A 25,335-nucleotide genomic window follows, 5' to 3' on the forward strand; every position below is an offset into this window, starting at 1 on the left:
GGGAACGATATAGACAAATTCCCCCACAACTATACCAGGAGGTAAAAACTTTACTGGCCCAAATGCTGCGGAAGAGGGTCATACGAGAGAGCCAGAGCCCCTGGTCGGCTCCCATCGTGTTGGTCCACAAAAAGGATGGCACCCTGCGGTTCTGCATGGACTATAGAAAGCTGAATGCCAGTACCATCAAAGACTTGTACCCGTTGCCTCGTATAGAAGAATCCCTGTCCGCCTTGGGGAAGGTGAAGTACTTTTCAACGTTAGATCTGGCCAGTGGGTATTGGCAGGTGCCGATATCGGAAGAAGACAGGGCTAAGACGGCGTTCATTCTTCCTATGGGACTGTTCGAGTTCAATCGAATGCCGTTCGGGCAGGCCAATGTCCCGGGGACCTTTCAGCGGCTGATGGAGCAGTGTCTGGGGGATCTCAACTTCGAGGCCACGCTGATATACCTGGACGACATAATCATCTATGCTGCCATGTTTGAGGACCACCTGCGGCGGTTGGGGCAGGTGCTCAGCCGGCTGCAGAAGTACGGGTTGAAGGTGAAGCCCCAGAAATGCCACCTGTTTCGCACCCAGATTGAATATCTGGGGCATGTCGTCTCTGCCGAGGGTGTTAAACCGTCCCTGGAAAAGGTTGCTGACATTCAGGGATGGCTGACCCCTGAGACGATAAAAGACATGCGGGCCTTCCTGGGGCTGGCTGCATACTACCATCGTTTCGTAAAGAATTTTGCACGCTGGGCCCGAGCCCTGCAGGACCTGCTAAAGGGGGCTCCTGCCGGGGCAAATGGACGGAAAATCCAGTGGCAACAACCGCAAGAAGAGGCCTTCCAAGACCTTAAGGCTGCGCTCTCGGGTGCCCCAGTGTTAGCTTATGCGGATTTCTCGCAACCGTTCATACTACACACTGATGGGAGCCTCTAAGGGCTAGTGGCTGTGCTGTCACAAGTTCAGGACGGCTGTGAGAGAGTGATCGTGTATGGTAGCCGATCACTTCATGACTCAGAGCGAAACCCTGACAATTACAGCTCCTTTAAGCACGAGCTCCTCGCGGTAGTGTGGGCCATGACGGTACGGTTCGCAGAGTACCTGTCAGGCTCCGAAGTGGTGATGCGGACCGACAACAACCCGCTGGCCCACTTGGAAAATGCCAAATTGGGGGCTCTGAAGCAGCGATGGGTGGCCCGGATGGCCAAGTTCAACTACAAGATCATCTACAAAAGAGGAGCAAAAAATGTGCACGCGGATGCCCTCTCCAGGATCCGGCACACAACGCCAGGGAAAAGTTGAGACGACGAATTGGAAGGAGAAGAGACACCGTCGCCGTGCTCACGGCTGCCATGCAAGAAGGACCCCGAAAGGGTGTGCTGGAGCAATCACGTGACAGATGGATTCAACAGCAGCAAGAAGATGAAGAAATTGGGCTCCTACGCCGATGGGTGATCACCGGCAGACTACCCACTGACGCCCAGAGACAGACTTCATCTCAGGATATGTTGCTGATGCTACGCAAATGGGAGAAACTAGTCATCAAGAAGGGACTGTTGTATCGTAAGACAGTATCAAGGGTGACGTCTGCAACAATTTGGCAGATAGTTGTGCCCAGAGCCCAACTCAGTGAACTGACAAGGGAAGCCCACGAAAAGGGGGCTCACTTCGGAGTCCACAAGACCTTGTAGTGGTTGCAGCGGATAGTTTACCATCCGCGCTTGCACGCTGCTGTGGAAGAAACTTGCCGGGCCTGCCGCCTATGCGAACTAGCTAAACCACCCGCACAACGGGCCCCGATGCAGACGATAGTGACATCAGCACCCCTCGAGCTACTGACGGTGGACTATGTGACCATTGGCCCTGCATACCAGGGGTATGAACATTGTCTCATCATGGTGGATCACTTCACCAAATTTGCCGTGGTAACCCCCACCCGAGATCAAACTGCAGAGTCAGCCACCTATGCAATCTGCAAGAACTTTATCCAAGTGTACGGCTGCCCTCAACGGATACATTCAGATCAGGCAGCATGCTTCCTGGGGAAGGTCATGGAGGAGTTACATCATCTCTATGGTATCAATAAATCTCGGACCACACCATACCATCCACAGGGAAAAGGGGCCTGCGAGCGCTTTAATCGGACACTAATTCAAATGTTGCGTACCCTGGAGAGTGACCGGAAGGCCCGCTGGCCTGAGTATGTCCCTGAACTAGTGTGGGTCTATAACAACCGGGTGCACCGAGTGTCAGAGACACCGCACTACACTCGCTCACAGAGCCAGTGCGCGTGTCCTGAGTACAGAAACAGTGCTTAAAGATACCTGTGGAGGAGGGCAGCAGAGGTGACAATGCGTGCTTCAAACTATTCAAACTATTGGTGTCAGGGTCCAGTCAGCGCCGGAAAGTAAAGATGCACAGGACCTACGGACACAGAAGTTAGCAAGCTGGCACAGGACATATGGTCATGTGCTTGCAAGGGGGCAGGGCTTAGCGTCCTGCTTTCAGATAGGACAGGACACCATACAACAACTCAGAGTCAGGCAAAACGGAGGTCACAACAGTACGGGCAAACGAGGCACAGGAGGGACAAACAGACAGGTGGTCAGACAAAGCCAAAGGTCATACACAAGAGGGCGACATGGTACCAAGGGGACGAGCAGAGAAAAGTCGGGTCACAAGCATAGAGTCATACACGAGAGGTAGCACAGTACAAGAGGGGCAGGCAGAACTCGTAACAGGGACAGAACCGGATCAAAACCAAACAAGCAAGCAAGATATCAGGCACAAGGCACACGTATGCACAAGGTCAACTAACTCAGCCGAGGGCAGGAGTATAACTGACCCCGGACCTAGGTCCAGTGAGCATTAAATAGCCGCCCTCTGCCGGAGAGAGGCGGAACAATTAACCCCCAGTCTGATCAGGATGGGCCAAAGCGAAACCCCGTCCTGGATCATGACACCGAGTTACCGGCTATACCCCCTACTCACTGCTATTCGAGCGAGAAGGCAAAGGGATCATGGAGGTAGAACTAAACCCGGAGGAACCCCAACCCTGGTCTGGAGTGTCATCATGGGTCCGAAACCACCGGCACCGGCTACAGACCCTTCACCGCATTGTCCAGACAAAACTCCAGGACCTAGAGCACCCAGGGGGGACTCTACCTCCACCCACCGACTTTCAGACTGTCGATCGAGTACTCGTACTAGACCAGCGCCCCCAGAACAAGCTAGAACCCCGGTGGGAAGAGAGGCCTTACCGAGTATTGCGCCGAATAAGCCTCGATGGGCCTGTGTATGAGATACGACCTGAAAGGGACGGGGCACTTCCCACTCGTACTGTGCACCGTAATATGTTGCGGCCCTGTACATCCAATGATCCCATGCAACCCAAACTCATTCCTCAGGCCCCCGATCCAAAGCCCACGGTCTGGGACCTAGATGACGAAGAAGATAGCCCAGCGGTACAAGCGGGCCATCCAAGGAACAATATCTCAGCAAGTCACGCCAGCCCACCAGAATCGGCCAGTCCACCACTGGCCACCACCCCAAAAAGCTCCACCATAGTCGAACCAAGACGCTCCGAGCGGTCAACAGCCGGCAAACCCCCTGAACGCTAGGAACAGGATCAGTTTGTACGGCAACAGGAACTTTTGTCTCAAAAGGCCAACCCGTGCCTACCGAGACCCTCGCCCGAGGACTGGCGAGCATATAGGATGGGGGAGTGTAGGAAGGGAGGCCTCCGACGAGTACCTGGGCCGGAACCGAGGGGTCCGTCTTCCAGATTTCTGGGGTATCTGTTTCCAGGGAGCAGAGCTAGGGGATGGATCGCTGAGACTGACAGGGGAGTTGGGGGGAGGAGTCCAGAGAAGAGGGGCGGAGAGGGCCGGACTGTGTGAGTCAGCAGAACGAGGGAGAAGGAGGTGGAGGAGACTTGGGGAAGGCCAGAGAGCAAGAGCCATGAGCAGCTACCATAGAGGAGGACAGCGACAGGAGGGAGGCTCTCGGTGGACCGCAGAGAGACGGCGCCGAGCTTACCGACAAAAGAAGACTGCTGCCTCACTCCAGCTCTGGGCTGCGGCCTACTCGCAGCCTCCGCTGCCGACGCCGCCTCACTCCAGCTCGTGGCTGCGGCCTCCTCGCTGCTGCCCGCAGCCACCGCCACTTCACTCCCGACCACGGTGGTAACTCCTCCTTTGCCGCCTGCAGCTGCCACCGCCCCGCTCCAGTCCGCGGTAGAGACTGGGCCTGTCCCCGCTGCGGATCCTCCAGTGCGGCCTCAGACTGCGCCTGTGGCCTATCAGCCGCCAGTAATCACCGCCGCTGCCAGTCCCTGTCAGGGAGTTGCGACCTCAATCTCCCACTGCCAGGCGGTATCCCGCTGCCTCTGCTGGGGGACATCCCGCCAAAGAACTCTCCGCGGGCCTGTTGTGCCCTTGCTCCTCCTGGGCGTCGGAACGCCCGAAGACTACACCAGATCTTCAGTGGCTGGGCCCAGTGTCTGCAACACAGACACACTGTGGAACAGGACGCCGAGGGATGTCAGGATGGATAAGTGATACATAGTGACTAAGGACCCGTAGTTGGCCATTCCGTGGCCATATAGTGACCGTTCTTTGCCGGATTAGTCATGTTCTCCCAATCCTTGTTTATGTGTATTGGTTCCCTGCGAGGACAACTACTGTTATTCTGTTGGTTGCGTAACAATAGCCTCAACGGCATTTATCTATAAAGTTAACGTTTAAAGTCATATCTGTCTCGCGTCTCGTCACTGCATCCTGCGTACCTGCTATTACCACAGCTGTATAGGATTGTTCAGCTTTTCTTGTGCTCACGTCTTTAGTTACAATGTCAATATGGTGATGTGCACTTGATGGAAAAGGCCCATGTGTGCACACGTTCATTTGCTGCATAGGAAAAGGTCAAATGAAGAAGGGACAAATATGGACTCTCCTGATTAATCAATTTCAAAAGTTCAACTTACACGTAATTTGACTGCTATTAACATGAAATTGTTGATAAAAATAAATAAATCAATTAATTAATTAATGATATGATGGCATACAGATTGCAACAGATTGGCTCATAGGTGACCTTACCACAGCACCCCAGTAAGCTACTTTCCAGGGAATAATATGCCAATAATCTGTGCCAGTCTTTTCATATGTCGTTTTGCAGGACATTCAGAGAAACTGAGTGTAAGCATAATCTTTAGGAAAGGGATGGTTGAGAGAATGCATTTTTTAAGTAATTAAATAAGCTGGTTATAATAAATAAAAAACGGCAAGCCCCAAACAGCACCCAATAAAACAGTATAAACTAAAAAGCACACTGAGCTTGTGATCGCACCACTCGCATATTCAGTATAGACTACATAGCAATTCCTATCTGCAGCCAGTCTTCTTTTATGGCGTTCTCACAGACGGTACTGGCAACCTTCCCTTATAACAGCGCGCTATGACACCTGATTTACTCCAATTACCATTCACTCAATACATCATCACCCTCACTGGACAAGTCAATGAATGAAATCCAGGAAAGACATAAGGAAACTGCTTCTCTACATTCCAGATATTCTGCCTGCCATATTAGAACCATCATCAATTTTACAGAATGAGGAAACCCCAACCCCACTGATATTGGCATACTCCTGATGCTGACATCCCAGGGATCACCTAGTGAATGAGGGAGGAAGATTAATCTCTGCAATCCATGTGCTCATAGTAAGATGTTCAGTTAATGGAATAAATATATATATATATATATATATGCAGTGTATATATATATGTATTCATATATATATGCCCATGTATATGTATATATATGTGTAACATATATAATTATATTGTCAGTGACTACATACATTGGTACAGTATTTATATACATGTAGTAAGTGACTATATACATGAGCACATTATATATATTTATATATAGTGACTGCATACATGAGCACGGTATATATATAGTAACTACATATGCACAGTATATATATATATATATACACACACATATAGCAAGTGACTACATACATGAGCACAGTATACTGTATATATATGTATATACTATGTATATATATATAGTAAGTACATACACGAGCACAATATCCATATACAGTTGTGGCCAAAAGTATTGACACCCCTGCAATTCTGTCAGATAATACTCAGTTTGTTCCTGAAAATGATTGCAAACACAAATTCTTTGATATTATTATCTTCATTTAATTTGTCTTAAATGAAAAAACACAAAAAGAATTGACCTAAAGCCAAATTGGATATATTTCCACACCAAACATAAAAAAGAGGGTGGACAAAAGTATTGGCACTGTTCAAAAAATCATGTGCTGCTTCTCTAATTTGTGTAATTAACAGCACCTGTAACTTACCTGTGGCACCTAACAGGTGTTGGCAATAACTAAATCACACTTGCAGCCAGTTGACATGGATTAAAGTTGACTCAACCTCTGTCCTGTGTCCTTGTGTGTACCACATTGAGCATGGAGAAAAGAAAGAAAACCAAAGAACTGTCTGAGGACTTGAGAAACCAAATTGTGAGGAAGCATGAGCAATCTCACGGCTACAAGTCCATCTCCAAAGACCTGAATGTTCCTGTGTCTACCGTGCGCAGTGTCATGAAGAAGTTTAAAGCCCATGGCACTGTGGCTAACCTCCTTAGATGTGTACGGAAAAGAAAAATTGACAAGAGATTTCAACGCAAGATTGTGAGGATGTTGGATAAAGAACCTCGACTAACATCCAAACAAGTTCAAGCTGCCCTGCAGTCCGAGGGTACATCAGTGTCAACCCGTACTATCCGTCGGCGTCTGAATGAAAAGGGAATGTATGGTAGGAGACCCAGGAAGACCCCACTTCTTACCTCGAGACAAGTCAGGCTGGAGTTTGCTAAAACTTACCCGAAAAAGCCTAAAACGTTTTGGAAGAATGTTCTCTGGTCAGATGAGACAAAAGTAGAGCTTTTGGGGCAAAGGCATCAACATAGAGTTTACAGGAGAAAAAAAGAGGCATTCAAAGAAAAGAATACGGTCCCTACAGTCAAACATGGTGGAGGTTCCCTGATGTTTTGGGGTTGCTTTGCTGCCTCAGGCACTGGACTGCTTGACCGTGTGCATGGCATTATGAAGTCTGAAGACTACCAACACATTTTGCAGCATAATGTAGGGCCCAGTGTGCGAAAGCTGGGTCTCCCTCAGAGGTCATGGGTCTTCCAGCAGGACAATGACCCAAAACACACTTCAAAAAGCACTAGAAAATGGTTTGCGAGAAAGCATTGGAGACTTCTAAGGTGGCCAACAATGAGTCCAGACCTGAATCCCATAGAACACCTGTGGAGAGATCTAAAATGGCAGTTTGGAGAAGGCACCCTTCAAATATCAGGGACCTGGAGCAGTTTGCCAAACAAGAATGGTCTAAAATTCCAGCAGAGCATGTAAGAAACTCATTGATGGTTACCAGAAGCGGTTGGTCGCAGTTATTTTGGCTAAAGGTTGTGCAACCAAGTATTAGGCTGAGGGTGCCAATACTTTTGTCTGGCCCATTTTTGGAGTTTTGTGTGAAATGATCAATGTTTTGCTTTTTGCTTCATTCTCTTTTGTGTTTTTTTTCATTTAAGACAAATTAAATGAAGATAATACCAAAGAATTTGTGTTTGCAATCATTTTCAGGAAGAAACTGAGTATTATCTGACAGAATTGCAGGGGTGTCAATACTTTTGGCCACAACTGTATACATATTTTCACACACACAGACACAGGTGGCACACATGGTTCGTGGACCCACTATGCCACGGGTCCAGGCTTATCTAGGAGAGGCATAGCTAAGCAGCTACCTGGTGTTCACTGTAGCTCCTGATGGAGGAGTCAAGCTTGAGCTGTAGGTAGCCGCCAAGTACTACTCCTAGGCAGTCCCTTGTACTGCAGCTGCTGACACCAAGGGTCCAATACGACTCGCGCTCCGCTCAGACTACTGCTCAGGCAGGAATGATACTGTCATGAAGTCACAGACAGGACCAGACTCGGAGACTGCTATAACAGTCTGGATACACTGAATACACATTCACATGCAGTGGCACCAGTATTAGCGTTACAAATACAGTTTAGTAAGTGACCATATGCATGAGCACAGTATGTATATATATATATATATATATATATATAAATATGTATTTTTATTTCATTGCAGCCATTTGGTAAACTCAAAAATGTTCTTTTTTTTCTCATTAATGTACACTCAGCACCCCATCTTAACTGAAAAAACAGAAATGCAGAAATTTTTGCAAATTTACTAAAAAAAAGAAAAACTGAAATATCACATGGTCTTAAGTATTCAGACCTTTTGCTCAGTACTGAGTAGAAGCATCTTTTGAGCTAGTACAGCCACGAGTCTTCTTGGGAATGATGCAACGAGTTTTTCACACCTGGATTTGGGGATCCTCTGCCATTCTTCCTTGCAGATCCTCTACAGTTCCGTCAGGTTGGATGGTAAACGTTGGTGGACAGCCATTTTCAGGTCTCTCCAGAGATGCTCAATTGGGTTTAGGTCAGGGCTCTGGCTGGGCCAGTCAATAATAGTCACAGAGTTGTTCTGAAGCCACTCCTTTGGTATTTTAGCTGTGTGCTTAGGGTCATTGTCTTGTGGAAGGTAAATCTTCAGCCAAGTCTGAGGTCCAGAGCACTCTGGAAGAGGTTTTCATCCAGGATATCTCTGTACTTGAATGCATTTATGTTTCCTTCAATTGCAACCAGTTGACCTGTCCCTGTAGCTGAAAAACACCCCCATAGCAGGATGCTGCCACCACCATGTTTTACTGTTGGGATTGTATTGGGCAGGTGATGAGCAGTGCATAGTTTTCTCCACACAGACCGCTTAGAATTATCACCAAAAAGTTCTATCTTCTCATCAGACCAGAAAATCTTGTTTCTCATAGTCTGAAAGTCCTTCATGTTTTCATTAGCAAACTCTTTACGGGGTTCCATATGTCTGGCACTGAGGAGAGGCTTCTGTTGGGCCACTCTGCCATGAAGGCCCGAATGGTGGAGGGCTGCAGTGATTGTTGACTTTGTGGAACTTTCTCACATCTTCCTACTGCATCTCTGGAGCTCAGCCACAGTGATCTTGGGGTTTTTCTTTACCTCTCTCACCAAGGTTCTTGTCTTACGATTGCTCAGTTTGGCTGGATGGCCAGATCTAGGAAGACTTCTGGTGGTCCCAAACTTCTTCCATTTAAGTATTATGAAGGCCACTGTGCTCTTAGGAGCCTTGAGTACTGCAGAAATTCTTTTCTAACCTTGGCCAGATCTGTGCCTTGCCACAATTCTGTCTCTGAGCTCCGTGGCCAGTTCCTTTGAGCTCATGATTCTCATTTGGTCTGACATGCACTGTGAGCTGTGAGGTCTTATATAGACAGGTGTGTGCCTTTACAAATCAAGTCCTATCAGTAGTTAACCACAGCTGAACTCCAATGAAGTTGTAGAACCATCTCAAGGAGGATCACAAGGAAGTGGACAGCATGTGACTTAAATATCAGTGTCTGAGCAAAGGGTCTGAATGCTTATGACCATGTGATATTTCAGTTTTTCTTTTTTTAATACATTTGCAAAAAAATTTTTCAGTCAAAATGGGGTGCAGAATGTACATTAATGAGAGAAAAAATGAACTTTTTTAAATTTACCAAATGGCTGCAGTGAAACAAAGAGTGAAAAATTCAAAGAGGTCTGAATACTTTCCATGCCCACTGTATATACTTATAGTAAGTGACTGCATATATGAGCACAGTATATATACATATAGTAAGTGACTGCATATATGAGCACAGTATATATATATGCATATAGTGACTACATATAGGAGCACAGTATGTATATATACATATAGTAAGTGACTATATGCATGAGCACACTATATATATAGTAAGTGACTGCATGTATAGCACAGTATATATATATATACATATAGTAAGTGACTACATATATAAGCACAGTATATATATATACATATAGTGACTATATGCATGAGCACAGAATATATACTGTATATACATATAGTAAGTGTCTGCATATATGAGCATAGTATATATGTATATATATAGTAAGTGACTATATAAGCACAGTAGTGTATATACACATATAGTGAGTACATACATGAGCACAATGTATATATATATACATAGATACATATAGTGACTGCATACATGAGCATAGTGTATATATATATAGCTACATACAGTAAGTGACTGCATACATGAGCACAGTATATATATAATATATATAGCTACATATAGTGACCGCATACAAGAGCACAGTATATAAATATAGTGACCGCATACATGAGCACAGTATATACATATATACATATAGTGACTGCATACATGAGCACAGTATATACAGTTGTGGCAAAAAGTATTGACACCCCTGCAATTCTGTCAGATAATACTCAGTTTCTTCCTGAAAATGATTGCAAACACAAATCCTTTGTTATTATTATCTTCATTTAATTTGTCTTAAATGAAAAAACACAAAAAGAATTGTCCTAAAGCCAAATTGGATATAATTCCACACCAAACAAAAAAAGAGGGTGGACAAAAGTATTGGCACTGTTCGAAAAATCATGTGATGCTTCTCTAATTTGTGTAATTAACAGCACCTGTAACTTACCTGTGGCACCTAACAGGTGTTGGCAATAACGAAATCACACTTGCAGCCAGTTGACATGGATTAAAGTTGACCCAACCTCTGTCCTGTGTCCTTGTGTGTACCACATTGAGCATGGAGAAAAGAAAGAAGACCTAAGAACTGTCTGAGGACTTGAGAAATCAAATTGTGAGGAAGCATGAGCAATCTCAAGGCTACAAGTCCATCTCCAAAGACCTGAATGTTCCTGTGTCTACCATGCGCAGTGTCATCAAGAAGTTTAAAGCCCATGGCACTGTGGCTAACCTCCCTAGATGTGGACGGAAAAGAAAAATTGACAAGAGATTTCAACGCAAGATTGTGCGGATGTTGGATAAAGAACCTCGACTAACATCCAAGCAACTTCAAGCTGCCCTGCAGTCCGAGGGTACAGCAGTGTCAACCCGTACTATGTGTCGGCATCTGAATGAAAAGGGACTGTATGGTAGGAGACCCAGGAAGACCCCACTTCTTACCCCGAGACATAAAAAAGCCAGGCTGGAGTTTGCCAAAACTTACCTGAAAAGGCCTAAAACGTTTTGGAAGAATGTTCTCTGGTCAGATGAGACAAAAGTAGAGCTTTTTGGGCAAAGGCATCAACATAGAGTTTACAGGAGAAAAAAGAGGCATTCAAAGAAAAGAACACGATCTCTACAGTCAAACATGGCGGAGGTTCCCTGTTGTTTTGGGGTTGCTTTGCTACCTCTGGCACTGGACTGCTTGACTGTGTGCATGGCATCATGAAGTCTGAAGACTACCAACAAATGTTGCAGCATAATGTAGGGCCCAGTGTGAGAAAGCTGGGTCTCCCTCAGAGGTCATGGGTCTTCCAGCAGGACAATGACCCAAAACACACTTCAAAAAGCATTAGAAAATGGTTTGAGAGAAAGCACTAGAGACTTCTAAGGTGGCTAGCAATGAGTCCAGACCTGAATCCCATAGAACACCTGTGGAGAGATCTAAAAATGGCAGTTTGGAGAAGGCACCCTTCTAATATCAGGGACCTGGAGCAGTTTGCCAAAGAAGAATGGTCTAAAATTCCAGCAGAGCATTGTAAGAAACTCATTGATGGTTACCGGAAGCGGTTGGTCGCAGTTATTTTGGCTAAAGGTTGTGCAACCAAGTATTAGGCTGAGGGTGCCAATACTTTTGTCTGGCCCATTTTTGGAGTTTTGTGTGAAATGATCAATGTTTTGCTTTTTGCTTCATTCTCTTTTGTGTTTTTTCATTTAAGACAAATTAAATGAAGATAATAATACCAAAGAATTTGTGTTTGCAATCATTTTCAGGAAGAAACTGAGTATTATCTCACAGAATTGCAGGGGTGTCAATACTTTTGGCCACAACTGTACATATATACATATAGTGACTGCATACATGAGCACAGTATATACACATATACATATAGTGACTGCACACATGAGCACAGTATATACATATATAGTGACCGCATACATGAGCACAGTATATACACATATAGTGACTGCATACATGAGCACAGTATATACATATATACATATAGTGACTGCATACATGAGCACAGTATATACATATATACATATAGTGACTGCATACATGAGCACAGTATATACATATATACATATAGTGACTGCATATATGAGCACAGTATATACATATATACATATAGTGACCGCAGACATGAGCACAGTATATACATATATACATATAGTGACTGCATACATGAGCACAGTATATACATATATACATATAGTGACTGCACACATGAGCACAGTATATACATATATACATATAGTGACTGCATACATGAGCACAGTATATACATATATACATATAGTGACCGCATACATGAGCACAGTATATACATATATACATATAGTGACTGCATACATGAGCACAGTATATAAATATACATATAGTAAGTGACTGCATATATGAGCACAGTATATACATATAGTAAGTGACTGCATATATGAGCACAGTATATACATATATACATATAGTTAGTGACTGCATACATGAGCACAGTATATACATATATACATATAGTTAGTGACTGCATACATGAGCACAGTATATAAATATACATATAGTAAGTGACTGCATATATGAGCACAGTATACACATATAGCGACTGCATACATGAGCACAGTATATAAATATACATATAGTAAGTGACTGCATATATGAGCACAGTATACACATATAGTGACTGCATACATGAGCACAGTATATACATATATACATATAGTGACCGCATACATGAGCACAGTATATACATATTTACATATAGTGACTGCATACATGAGCACAGTATATACACATATACATATAGTGACCGCATACATGAGCACAGTATATACATATGTACATATAGTGACTGCATACATGAGCACAGTATATACATATACATATAGTAAGTGACTGCATAAATGAGCACAGTATATACATATATACATATAGTTAGTGACTGCATACATGAGCACAGTATATACATATACATATAGTAAGTGACCGCATACATGAGCACAGTATACACATGTAGTAAGTGACTGCATATATGAGCACAGTATATACATATATACATATAGTGACTACATACATGAGCACAGTATATATATATATATATATACATATAGTGACTGCATACATGAGCACAGTATATACATATACATATAGTAAGTGACTGCATACATGAGCACAGTATATAAATATACATATAGTAAGTGACTGCATACATGAGCACAGTATATACATATACATATAGTAAGTGACCGCATACATGAGCACAGTATATACATATATACATATAGTGACTGCATACATGAGCACAGTATATAGATATATACATATAGTGACTGCATACATGAGCACAGCATATACATATGTATACATATAGTGACTGCACACATGAGCACAGTATATACATATATACATATAGTGACTGCACACATGAGCACAGTATATACATACAGTGGGGAGAAAAAGTATTTAGTCAGTCAGCAATAGTGCAAGTTCCACCACTTAAAAAGATGAGAGGCGTCTGTAATTTACATCATAGGTAGACCTCAACTATGGGAGACAAACTGAGAAAAAAAAATCCAGAAAATCACATTGTCTGGTTTTTTTTCATTTTATTTGCATATTATGGTGGAAAATAAGTATTTGGTCAGAAACAAGCAATCAAGATTTCTGGCTCTCACAGACCTGTAACTTCTTCTTTAAGAGTCTCCTCTTTCCTCCACTCATTACCTGTAGTAATGGCACCTGTTTAAACTTGTTATCAGTATAAAAAGACACCTGTGCACACCCTCAAACAGTCTGACTCCAAACTCCACTATGGTGAAGACCAAAGAGCTGTCAAAGGACACCAGAAACAAAATTGTAGCCCTGCACCAGGCTGGGAAGACTGAATCTGCAATAGCCAACCAGCTTGGAGTGAAGAAATCAACTGTGGGAGCAATAATTAGAAAATGGAAGACATACAAGACCACTGATAATCTCCCTCGATCTGGTGCTCCACGCAAAATCCCACCCCATGGGGTCAGAATGATCGCAAGAACGGTGAGCAAAAATCCCAGAACCACGCGGGGGGACCTAGTGAATGAACTGCAGAGAGCTGGGACTAATGTAACAAGGCCTACCATAAGTAACACACTACGCCACCATGGACTCAGATCCTGCAGTGCCAGACGTGTCCCACTGCTTAAGCCTGTACATGTCCAGGCCCGTCTGAAGTTTGCTAGAGAGCATTTGGATGATCCAGAGGAGTTTTGGGAGAATGTCCTATGGTCTGATGAAACCAAACTGGAACTGTTTGGTAGAAACACAACTTGTCGTGTTTGGAGGAAAAACAATACTGAGTTGCATCCATCAAACACCATACCTACTGTAAAGCATGGTGGTGGAAACATCATGCTTTGGGGCTGTTTCTCTGCAAAGGGGCCAGGACGACTGATCCGGGTACATGAAAGAATGAATGGGGCCATGTATCGTGAGATTTTGAGTGCAAACCTCCTTCCATCAGCAAGGGCATTGAAGATGAAACGTGGCTGGGTCTTTCAACATGACAATGATCCAAAGCACACCGCCAGGGCAACGAAGGAGTGGCTTCGTAAGAAGCATTTCAAGGTCCTGGAGTGACCTAGCCAGTCTCCAGATCTCAACCCTATAGAAAACCTTTGGAGGGAGTTGAAAGTCCGTGTTGCCAAGTGAAAAGCCAAAAACATCACTGCTCTAGAGGAGATCTGCATGGAGGAATGGGCCAACATACCAACAACAGTGTGTGGCAACCTTGTGAAGACTTACAGAAAACGTTTGACCTCTGTCATTGCCAACAAAGGATATATCACAAAGTATTGAGATGAAATTTTGTTTCTGACCAAATACTTATTTTCCACCATAATATGCAAATAAAATGAAAAAAAAACAGACAATGTGATTTTCTGGATTTTTTTTTCTCAGTTTGTCTCCCATAGTTGAGGTCTACCTATGATGTAAATTACAGACGCCTCTCATCTTTTTAAGTGGTGGAACTTGCACTATTGCTGACTGACTAAATACTTTTTTTCCCCACTGTATGTACATATAGTGACTGCACACATGAGCACAGTATATACATATATACATATAGTGACTGCATACATGAGCACAGTATATACATATGTACATATAGTGACTGCATAAATGAGCACAGTATATACATACACATATAGTGACTGCATACATGAGCACAGTATATACATATACATATAGTTAGTGACTGCATACATGAGCACAGTATATAAATATACATATAGTAAGTGACTGCATACACGAGCACAGTATATACATATATACATATAGTAAGTGACCGCATACATGAGCACAGTATACACATATAGTAAGTGACTGCATATATGAGCACAGTATATACATATGTACATATAGTGACTGCATACATGAGCACAGTATATACATATATACATATAGTGACCGCATACATGAGCACAGTATATACATATAGTAAGTGACTGCATATATGAGCACAGTATATACATATGTACATATAGTGACTGCATATATGAGCACAGTATATACATATGTACATATAGTGACCGCATATATGAGCACAGTATATACATATATACATATAGTGACTGCATACATGAGCACAGTATATACATACACATATAGTGACTGCATACATGAGCACAGTATATACATATATACATATAGTGACCGCATACATGAGCACAGTATATACATATAGTAAGTGACTGCATATATGAGCACAGTATATACATATGTACATATAGTGACTGCATATATGAGCACAGTATATACATATGTACATATAGTGACTGCATACATGAGCACAGTATATACATATATACATATAGTGACTGCATACATGAGCACAGTATATACATATGTACATATAGTGACTGCATACATGAGCACAGTATATACATATGTACATATAGTGACTGCATACATAAGCACAGTATATACATACACATATAGTGACTGCATACATGAGCACAGTATATACATATACATATAGTAAGTGACCGCATACATGAGCACAGTATATACATATATACATATAGTAAGTGACCGCATACATGAGCACAGTATATACATATACATATAGTAAGTGACCGCATACATGAGCACAGTATATACATATATACATATAGTAAGTGACCGCATACATGAGCACAGTATATAAATATACATATAGTAAGTGACTGCATATATGAGCACAGTATATACATATGTATACATATAGTGACTGCATACATGAGCACAGTATATACATACACATATAGTGACTGCATATATGAGCACAGTATATACATATGTACATATAGTGACTGCATACATGAGCACAGTATATACATACACATATAGTGACTGCATACATGAGCACAGTATATACATATACATATAGTTAGTGACTGCATACATGAGCACAGTATATACATATATACATATAGTGACTGCATACATGAGCACAGTATATACATATATACATATAGTGACTGCATACATGAGCACAGTATATACATATGTACATATAGTGACTGCATACATGAGCACAGTATATACATATGTACATATAGTGACTGCATACATGAGCACAGTATATACATACACATATAGTGACTGCATACATGAGCACAGTATATTCATATACATATAGTAAGTGACCGCATACATGAGCACAGTATATACATATATACATATAGTAAGTGACCGCATACATGAGCACAGTATATAAATATACATATAGTAAGTGACTGCATATATGAGCACAGTATATACATATGTATACATATAGTGACTGCATACATGAGCACAGTATATACATACACATATAGTGACTGCATATATGAGCACAGTATATACATATAGTAAGTGACCGCATACATGAGCACAGTATATACATATAGTAAGTGACTGCATATATGAGCACAGTATATACATATATACATATAGTGACTGCACACATGAGCACAGTATATACATATATACATATAGTGACTGCATATATGAGCACAGTATATACATATACATATAGTAAGTGACTGCATATATGAGCACAGTATATACATATACATATAGTAAGTGACCGCATACATGAGCACAGTATATACATATATACATATAGTAAGTGACTGCATATATGAGCACAGTATATACATATACATATAGTAAGTGACCGCATACATGAGCACAGTATATACATATACATATAGTAAGTGACCGCATACATGAGCACAGTATATACATATACATATAGTAAGTGACCGCATACATGAGCACAGTATATAAATATACATATAGTAAGTGACTGCATATATGAGCACAGTATATACATATGTATACATATAGTGACTGCATACATGAGCACAGTATATACATACACATATAGTGACTGCATATATGAGCACAGTATATACATATAGTAAGTGACCGCATACATGAGCACAGTATATACATATAGTAAGTGACTGCATATATGAGCACAGTATATACATATATACATATAGTGACTGCATACATGAGCACAGTATACACATATATACATATAGTGACCGCATACATGAGCACAGTATATACATATATACATATAGTGACTGCATATATGAGCACAGTATATACATATACATATAGTAAGTGACTGCATATATGAGCACAGTATATACATATACATATAGTAAGTGACTGCATACATGAGCACAGTATATACATACACATATAGTGACTGCATATATGAGCACAGTATATACATATAGTAAGTGACCGCATACATGAGCACAGTATATACATATAGTAAGTGACTGCATATATGAGCACAGTATATACATATATACATATAGTGACTGCATACATGAGCACAGTATATACATATATACATATAGTGACCGCATACATGAGCACAGTATATACATATATACATATAGTGACTGCATATATGAGCACAGTATATACATATACATATAGTAAGTGACTGCATATATGAGCACAGTATATACATATACATATAGTAAGTGACCGCATACATGAGCACAGTATATACATATATACATATAGTAAGTTACTGCATATATGAGCACAGTATATACATATACATATAGTAAGTGACTGCATATATGAGCACAGTATATACATATACATATAGTAAGTGACCGCATACATGAGCACAGTATATACATATATACATATAGTAAGTGACTGCATACATGAGCACAGTATATACATATACATATAGTAAGTGACCGCATACATGAGCACAGTATATACATATACATATAGTAAGTGACCGCATACATGAGCACAGTATATAAATATACATATAGTAAGTGACTGCATATATGAGCACAGTATATACATATGTATACATATAGTGACTGCATACATGAGCACAGTATATACATACACATATAGTGACTGCATATATGAGCACAGTATATACATATAGTAAGTGACCGCATACATGAGCACAGTATATACATATAGTAAGTGACTGCATATATGAGCACAGTATATACATATATACATATAGTGACTGCATACATGAGCACAGTATATACATATATACATATAGTGACCGCATACATGAGCACAGTATATACATATATACATATAGTGACCGCATACATGAGCACAGTATATACATATATACATATAGTGACTGCATACATGAGCACAGTATATACATATACATATAGTGACTGCATACATGAGCACAGTATATACATATACATATAGTAAGTTACTGCATATATGAGCACAGTATATACATATACATATAGTAAGTGACTGCATATATGAGCACAGTATATACATATACATATAGTAAGTGACCGCATACATGAGCACAGTATATACATATATACATATAGTAAGTGACCGCATACATGAGCACAGTATATACATATATACATATAGTAAGTGACTGCATATATGAGCACAGTATATACATATACATATAGTAAGTGACTGCATACATGAGCACAGTATATACATATACATATAGTAAGTGACTGCATACATGAGCACAGTATATACATATATACATATAGTGACCGCATACATGAGCACAGTATATACATATATACATATAGTGACTGCATACATGAGCACAGTATATACATATACATATAGTAAGTGACCGCATACATGAGCACAGTATATACATATATACATATAGTAAGTGACTGCATATATGAGCAGAGTCCCTAGTCCAGGCTTCACTCGTATAATGTGTCCTCTTCACCTTTAGGTGCCTCCCCCAATATCACACCCCACCTCACCTGTTGAAGCCTCCCCCTCCCGTTTGGGTCATTTCACCTACCCAGAGGATCGCTGCCCCCAACTATTCATCGCCCCCCGCAGTCCGCAGCACTTACCCTCTATCTCGTCTTCGGGGAGCTGGGTGGGCGAGTGCTCTCTCAGTAATTCGGGGATAGTGTAGACCCCCCTGTACATTAGCGCCGCCGTCACCGGGTGAAAAGGCATCTCTGCGGGCGAGGGGACACCCGGGGGCAGACACGACTCGCAGGGGCAGCATGCGGAGTGACTGTCACCGAGAGACTGCCACCAGTGGACGAGGATCACCAACACACAGTGCGGGCACTGTCACTGGCCGAGTGTCACAGGTGAGCTGCATGCGGGCACACAGTGGCTGTCACATTGAGAGGGGCTGCCACTACTGAACGAATGTCAGGGGCAGAATGAGAGGATGTCTTATGGAGAGGGAGACAGCTGGAGTGTGACAGAATGTCACTGGAAGAGACAGCAGAATGAGGAGAGAGAGAGACAGGGAATGGTATTTTAGGAGAGAGTTGAATGAAGAGCTGTCAGAGGAAGAGATTACAGAGAGAGAGACGGCATGCGGTAGAACTCAGGTAGCAGCTAGGAATAATGAGAGACCTCGGCACGGTACAGAGACTGATGAAGATGGAGAAAGGGAGAAGAGACAGATGAAAGAGGAAAATGTAGACAGTGACAAAAAAGAGAAGAAGACAAGGAGTGTGGCAGGAGAGCAGGAAAGAGAGTGTGATCAGGAGCCTGGGAGACTGCAGGGAAGGAGACAGGCAACAGGAGAGAGGGAAGAAGGAAGCCAGAATGAAAGAAATGACAAGGAGGGGGGAATTGAGGATGGAGGGAGAAGGGGAAGACAGAACTGGAAGGAAGGGGAGAGGGGATGAGGTAGGAAGAAGGAGGGATAGAAAGTGCACATAGAAGAATAAGGTGCTAGATGGAGATAACTACAGCCCCCTCTATATAACTACAGCCCCCTGTATATAACCACAGCCCCCTGTATATAACTACAGCCTCTGTGTATAACTACAGCCCCCATACATAACTACAGCCCCCTGTATATAACTACAGCCCCCTGTATATAACTACAGCCCCCATACATAACTACAGCCCCCTGTATATAACTACAGCCCCCTGTATATAACTACAGCCCCCTGTATATAACAACAGCCCCCTGCATATAACTACAGCCTCTGTGTATAACTACAGCCCCCTGTATATAACCACAGCCCCCTGTATATAACTACAGCCTCTGTGTATAACTACAGCCCCCATACATAACTACAGCCCCCTGTATATAACTACAGCCCCCATACATAACTACAGCCCCCTGTATATAACTACAGCCCCCTGTATATAACAACAGCCCCCTGTATATAACTACAGCCTCTGTGTATAACTACAGCCCCCTGTATATAACTACAGCCCCCATACATAACTACAGCCCCCTGTATATAACTACAGCCCCCTGTATATAACTACAGCCCCCTGTATATAACAACAGCCCCCTGTATATAACTACAGCCTCTGTGTATAACTACAGCCCCCTGTATATAACTACAGCCCCCATACATAACTACAGCCCCCTGTATATAACTACAGCCTCTGTGTATAACTACAGCCCCCTGTATATAACTACAGCCCCCTGTATATAACAGCCCCCTGTATATAACTACAGCCTCTGTGTATAACTACAGCCCCCTGTATATAACTACAGCCCCCATACATAACTACAGCCCCCTGTATATAACTACAGCCCCCTGTATATAACAACAGCCCCCTGTATATAACTACAGCCTCTGTGTATAACTACAGCCCCCTGTATATAACTACAGCCCCATACATAACTACAGCCCCTTGTATATAACTACAGCCCCCTGTATATAACTACAGCCCCCTGTATATAACAACAGCCCCCTGTGTATATAACTACAGCCTCTGTGTATAACTACAGCCCCCTGTATATAACTACAGCCCCCATACATAACTACAGCCCCCTGTATATAACTACAGCCCCCTGTATATAACTACAGCCCCCTGTATATAACAACAGCCCCCTGTATATAACTGCAGCCTCTGTGTATAACTACAGCCCCCTGTATATAACTACAGCCCCCTGTATATAACTACAGCCCCCTGTATATAACAACAGCCCCCTGTATATAACTACAGCCTCTGTGTATAACTACAGCCCCCTGTATATAACTACAGCCCCCATACATAACTACAGCCCCCTGTATATAACTACAGCCCCCTGTATATAACAACAGCCCCCTGTATATAACTACAGCCTCTGTGTATAACTACAGCCCCCTGTATATAACTACAGCCCCCATACATAACTACAGCCCCCTGTATATAACTACAGCCCCCTGTATATAACTACAGCCCCCCGTATATAACTACAGCCCCCTGTATATAACTACAGCTCCCGTACATAACTACAGCCCCCATATATAACTACAGCCCCCCCATATATAACTACAGCCCCCTGTATATAACTACAGCCCCCATACATAACTACAGCCCCGTGTATACAACTACAGCCCCCTGTATATAACTACAGCCCCCTGTATATAACTACAGCCTCTGTGTATAACTACAGCCCCCTGTATATAACTACAGCCCCCATACATAACTACAGCCCCCTGTATATAACTACAGCCCCCTGTATATAACTACAGCCCCCTGTATATAACAACAGCCCCCTGTATATAACTACAGCCTCTGTGTATAACTACAGCCCCCTGTATATAACTACAGCCCCCATACATAACTACAGCCCCCTGTATATAACTACAGCCCCCTGTATATAACTACAGCCCCCTGTATATAACTACAGCCCCCTGTATATAACTACAGCTCCCGTACATAACTACAGCCCCCATATATAACTACAGCCCCCCCATATATAACTACAGCCCCCTGTATATAACTACAGCCCCCTGTATATTACAACAGCCCCTTGTATATAACTACAGCCCCCCGTGTATAACTACAGCCCCCAGTATATATTACAGCCCCCTGTATATAACTACATCCCCTGCATATAACTACAGCCCTCGTATATAACTACAGCCCCCTGTATATAACAACAGCCCCCTGTATATAACAACAGCCCCCTGTGTATAACTACAGCCCCCGTATATAACTACAGCCCCCGTATATAACTACAGCCCCCTGTATATAACCACAGCCCCCTGTATATAACTACAGCCCCCCGTATATATTACAGCCCCCGTATATAACTACAGCCCCCGTATATAACTACAGCCCCCCGTATATAACTACAACCCCCTGTATATAACTACAGCCCCCTGTGTATAACGACAGCCCCCTGTATATAACTACAGCCCCCTGTATATAACTAGAACCCCCTGTATATAACTACAGCCCCCTGTATATAACTAGAACCCCCTGTATATAACTACAGCCCCCTGTATATAACTACAGCCCCCTGTGTATAACGACAGCCCCCTGTATATAACTACAGCCCCCTGTATATAACTAGAACCCCCTGTATATAACTACAGCCCCCCGTATATAACTACAGCCCCTGTATATAACTACAGCCCCCTGTGTATATCTACAGCCCCCCGTATATAACTACAGCCCCCCGTATATAACTACAGCCCTCACTACAATGCCCCCTGTATATAACAACAGCCCCCTGTATATAACTACAGCCCCCTGTATATAACAACAGCCCCCTGTATATAACTACAGCCCCCTGTATATAACTACAACCCCCTGTATATAACAACAGCCCCCTGTACATAACTACAGCCCCCCGTATATAACTACAGCCCCCCGTATATAACTACAGCCCCCTGTATATAACTACAGCCCCCCGTATATAACTACAGCCCCCTGTATATAACTACAACCCCCTGTATATAACAACAGCCCCCTGTACATAACTACAGCCTCCCGTATATAACTACAGCCCCCCGTATATAACTAGAACCCCCTGTATATAACTACAGCCCCCTGTATATAACTAGAACCCCCTGTATATAACTACAGCCCCCTGTATATAACTACAGCCCCCTGTGTATAACGACAGCCCCCTGTATATAACTACAGCCCCCTGTATATAACTAGAACCCCCTGTATATAACTACAGCCCCCTGTATATAACTACAGCCCCTGTATATAACTACAGCCCCCTGTGTATATCTACAGCCCCCCGTATATAACTACAGCCCCCCGTATATAACTACAGCCCTCACTACAATGCCCCCTGTATATAACAACAGCCCCCTGTATATAACTACAGCCCCCTGTATATAACAGCCCCCTGTATATAACTACAGCCCCCTGTATATAACTACAACCCCCTGTATATATCAACAGCCCCCTGTACATAACTACAGCCCCCCGTATATAACTACAGCCCCCGTATATAACTACAGCCCCCTGTATATAACTACAGCCCCTGTATATAACTACAGCCCTCTTGTATATAACTACAGCCCCCCGTATATAACAACAGCCCTCTGTATATAACTAAAGCCCCCGTATATAACTACAGCCCCCTGTATATAACAACAGCCCCCTGTATATAACAGCCCTCTTGTATATAACTACAGACCCCGTATATAACAACAGTCCCCCGTATATAACTACATCCCCCGTACATAACTACAGCCCCTGTATATAACTACAGCCCCCTGTATATAACTAAAGCCCCGTATATAACTACAGCCCCCTGTATATAACTACAGCCCCCTGTATATAACTACAGCCCTCAGTACAATGCCCCCTGTATATAACTACAGCCTCCTTTATATAACTACAGCCCTCAGTACAATGCCCCCTGTATATAACTACAGCCCTCTGTATATAACTAAAGCCCCTGTATATAACAACAGCCCCCTGTATATAACAACAGCCCTCTTGTATATAACTACAGCCCCCGTATATAACAACAGCCCCCTGTATATAACTAAAGCCCCCGTATATAACTACAGCCCCCTGTATATAACTACAGCCCTCAGTACAATGCCCCCTGTATATAACTACAGCCCCCCGTATATAACAACAGCCCCCTGTGTAAAACTACAGCCCCCCGTATATAACTACAGCCCCCTGTATATAACAACAGCCCCTTGTATATAACTACAGCCCCCTGTATATAACTACAGCCCTCACTACAATGCCCCCTCTATATAACAACAGCCCCCCATATATAACTACAGCCCCCCGTATATAACTACAGCCCCCTGTGTATAACTACAGCCCCCTGTATATAACTACAGCCCCCTGTATATAACAACAGCCCCTTGTATATAACTACAGCCCCCCGTATATAACTACAGCCCCCTGTATATAACTACAGCCCCCCGTATATAACTACAGCCCCCTGTGTATAACTACAGCCCCCTGTATATAACTACAGCCCCCCGTATATAACTACAGCCCTCACTACAATGCCCCCTGCCCGGACTCCCTCTCCTCCGATAAGTGCTTTTCCTACCAGTCCTTATTTACTATACACCATGAAATCTAGCCATCATGGTCACCGGCAGTCCTGACCTAGGTGACCCTGGCCATGCTGGGAGCTACAGTGTGCTGCATAGTCCTGTGCCTCTGACACCACACATCACACACCGTACAGGGCAGAGGAGCTGCACACATCCACAGTCTTATCTGCAATTTGCCATTGATGAGAGATTTCTTTGTGTCTTGAATTCCACACTGAGATATTGGAAGCAGCGCGATGCAGAGAATTCATTTTACTAGTGTTCTCCTGTAAACATGGACACACGGCACACATGATGTACATACACATATACACCGTAGCATGGGAACACATTCATCCTACAAGCCCATCTGATACATAGACAGAGCACTTCACAAATGGTA

General features: G+C 42.9%; 1 protein-coding gene across 1 annotated transcript in view; it reads right to left on the reverse strand.

Moving 5' to 3' along the window:
- Positions 1-19,662, reverse strand: part of CABP7 (calcium binding protein 7) — a 201,150-nt gene extending 181,488 nt beyond the window's left edge. The window contains exon 1 of the mRNA XM_073554072.1: positions 19,554-19,662. Coding sequence (XP_073410173.1) covers positions 19,554-19,662 — 109 coding nt within the window. The remainder of the gene's footprint in view (positions 1-19,553) is intronic.
- Positions 19,663-25,335: the final 5,673 nt, after the last annotated feature.

Source organism: Dendrobates tinctorius, unplaced genomic scaffold (assembly GCF_039654945.1).
Source record: "Dendrobates tinctorius isolate UK_male_01 unplaced genomic scaffold, ASM3965494v1 ptg000206l, whole genome shotgun sequence".
NCBI classification, from domain to species: Eukaryota; Metazoa; Chordata; class Amphibia; order Anura; family Dendrobatidae; genus Dendrobates; species Dendrobates tinctorius.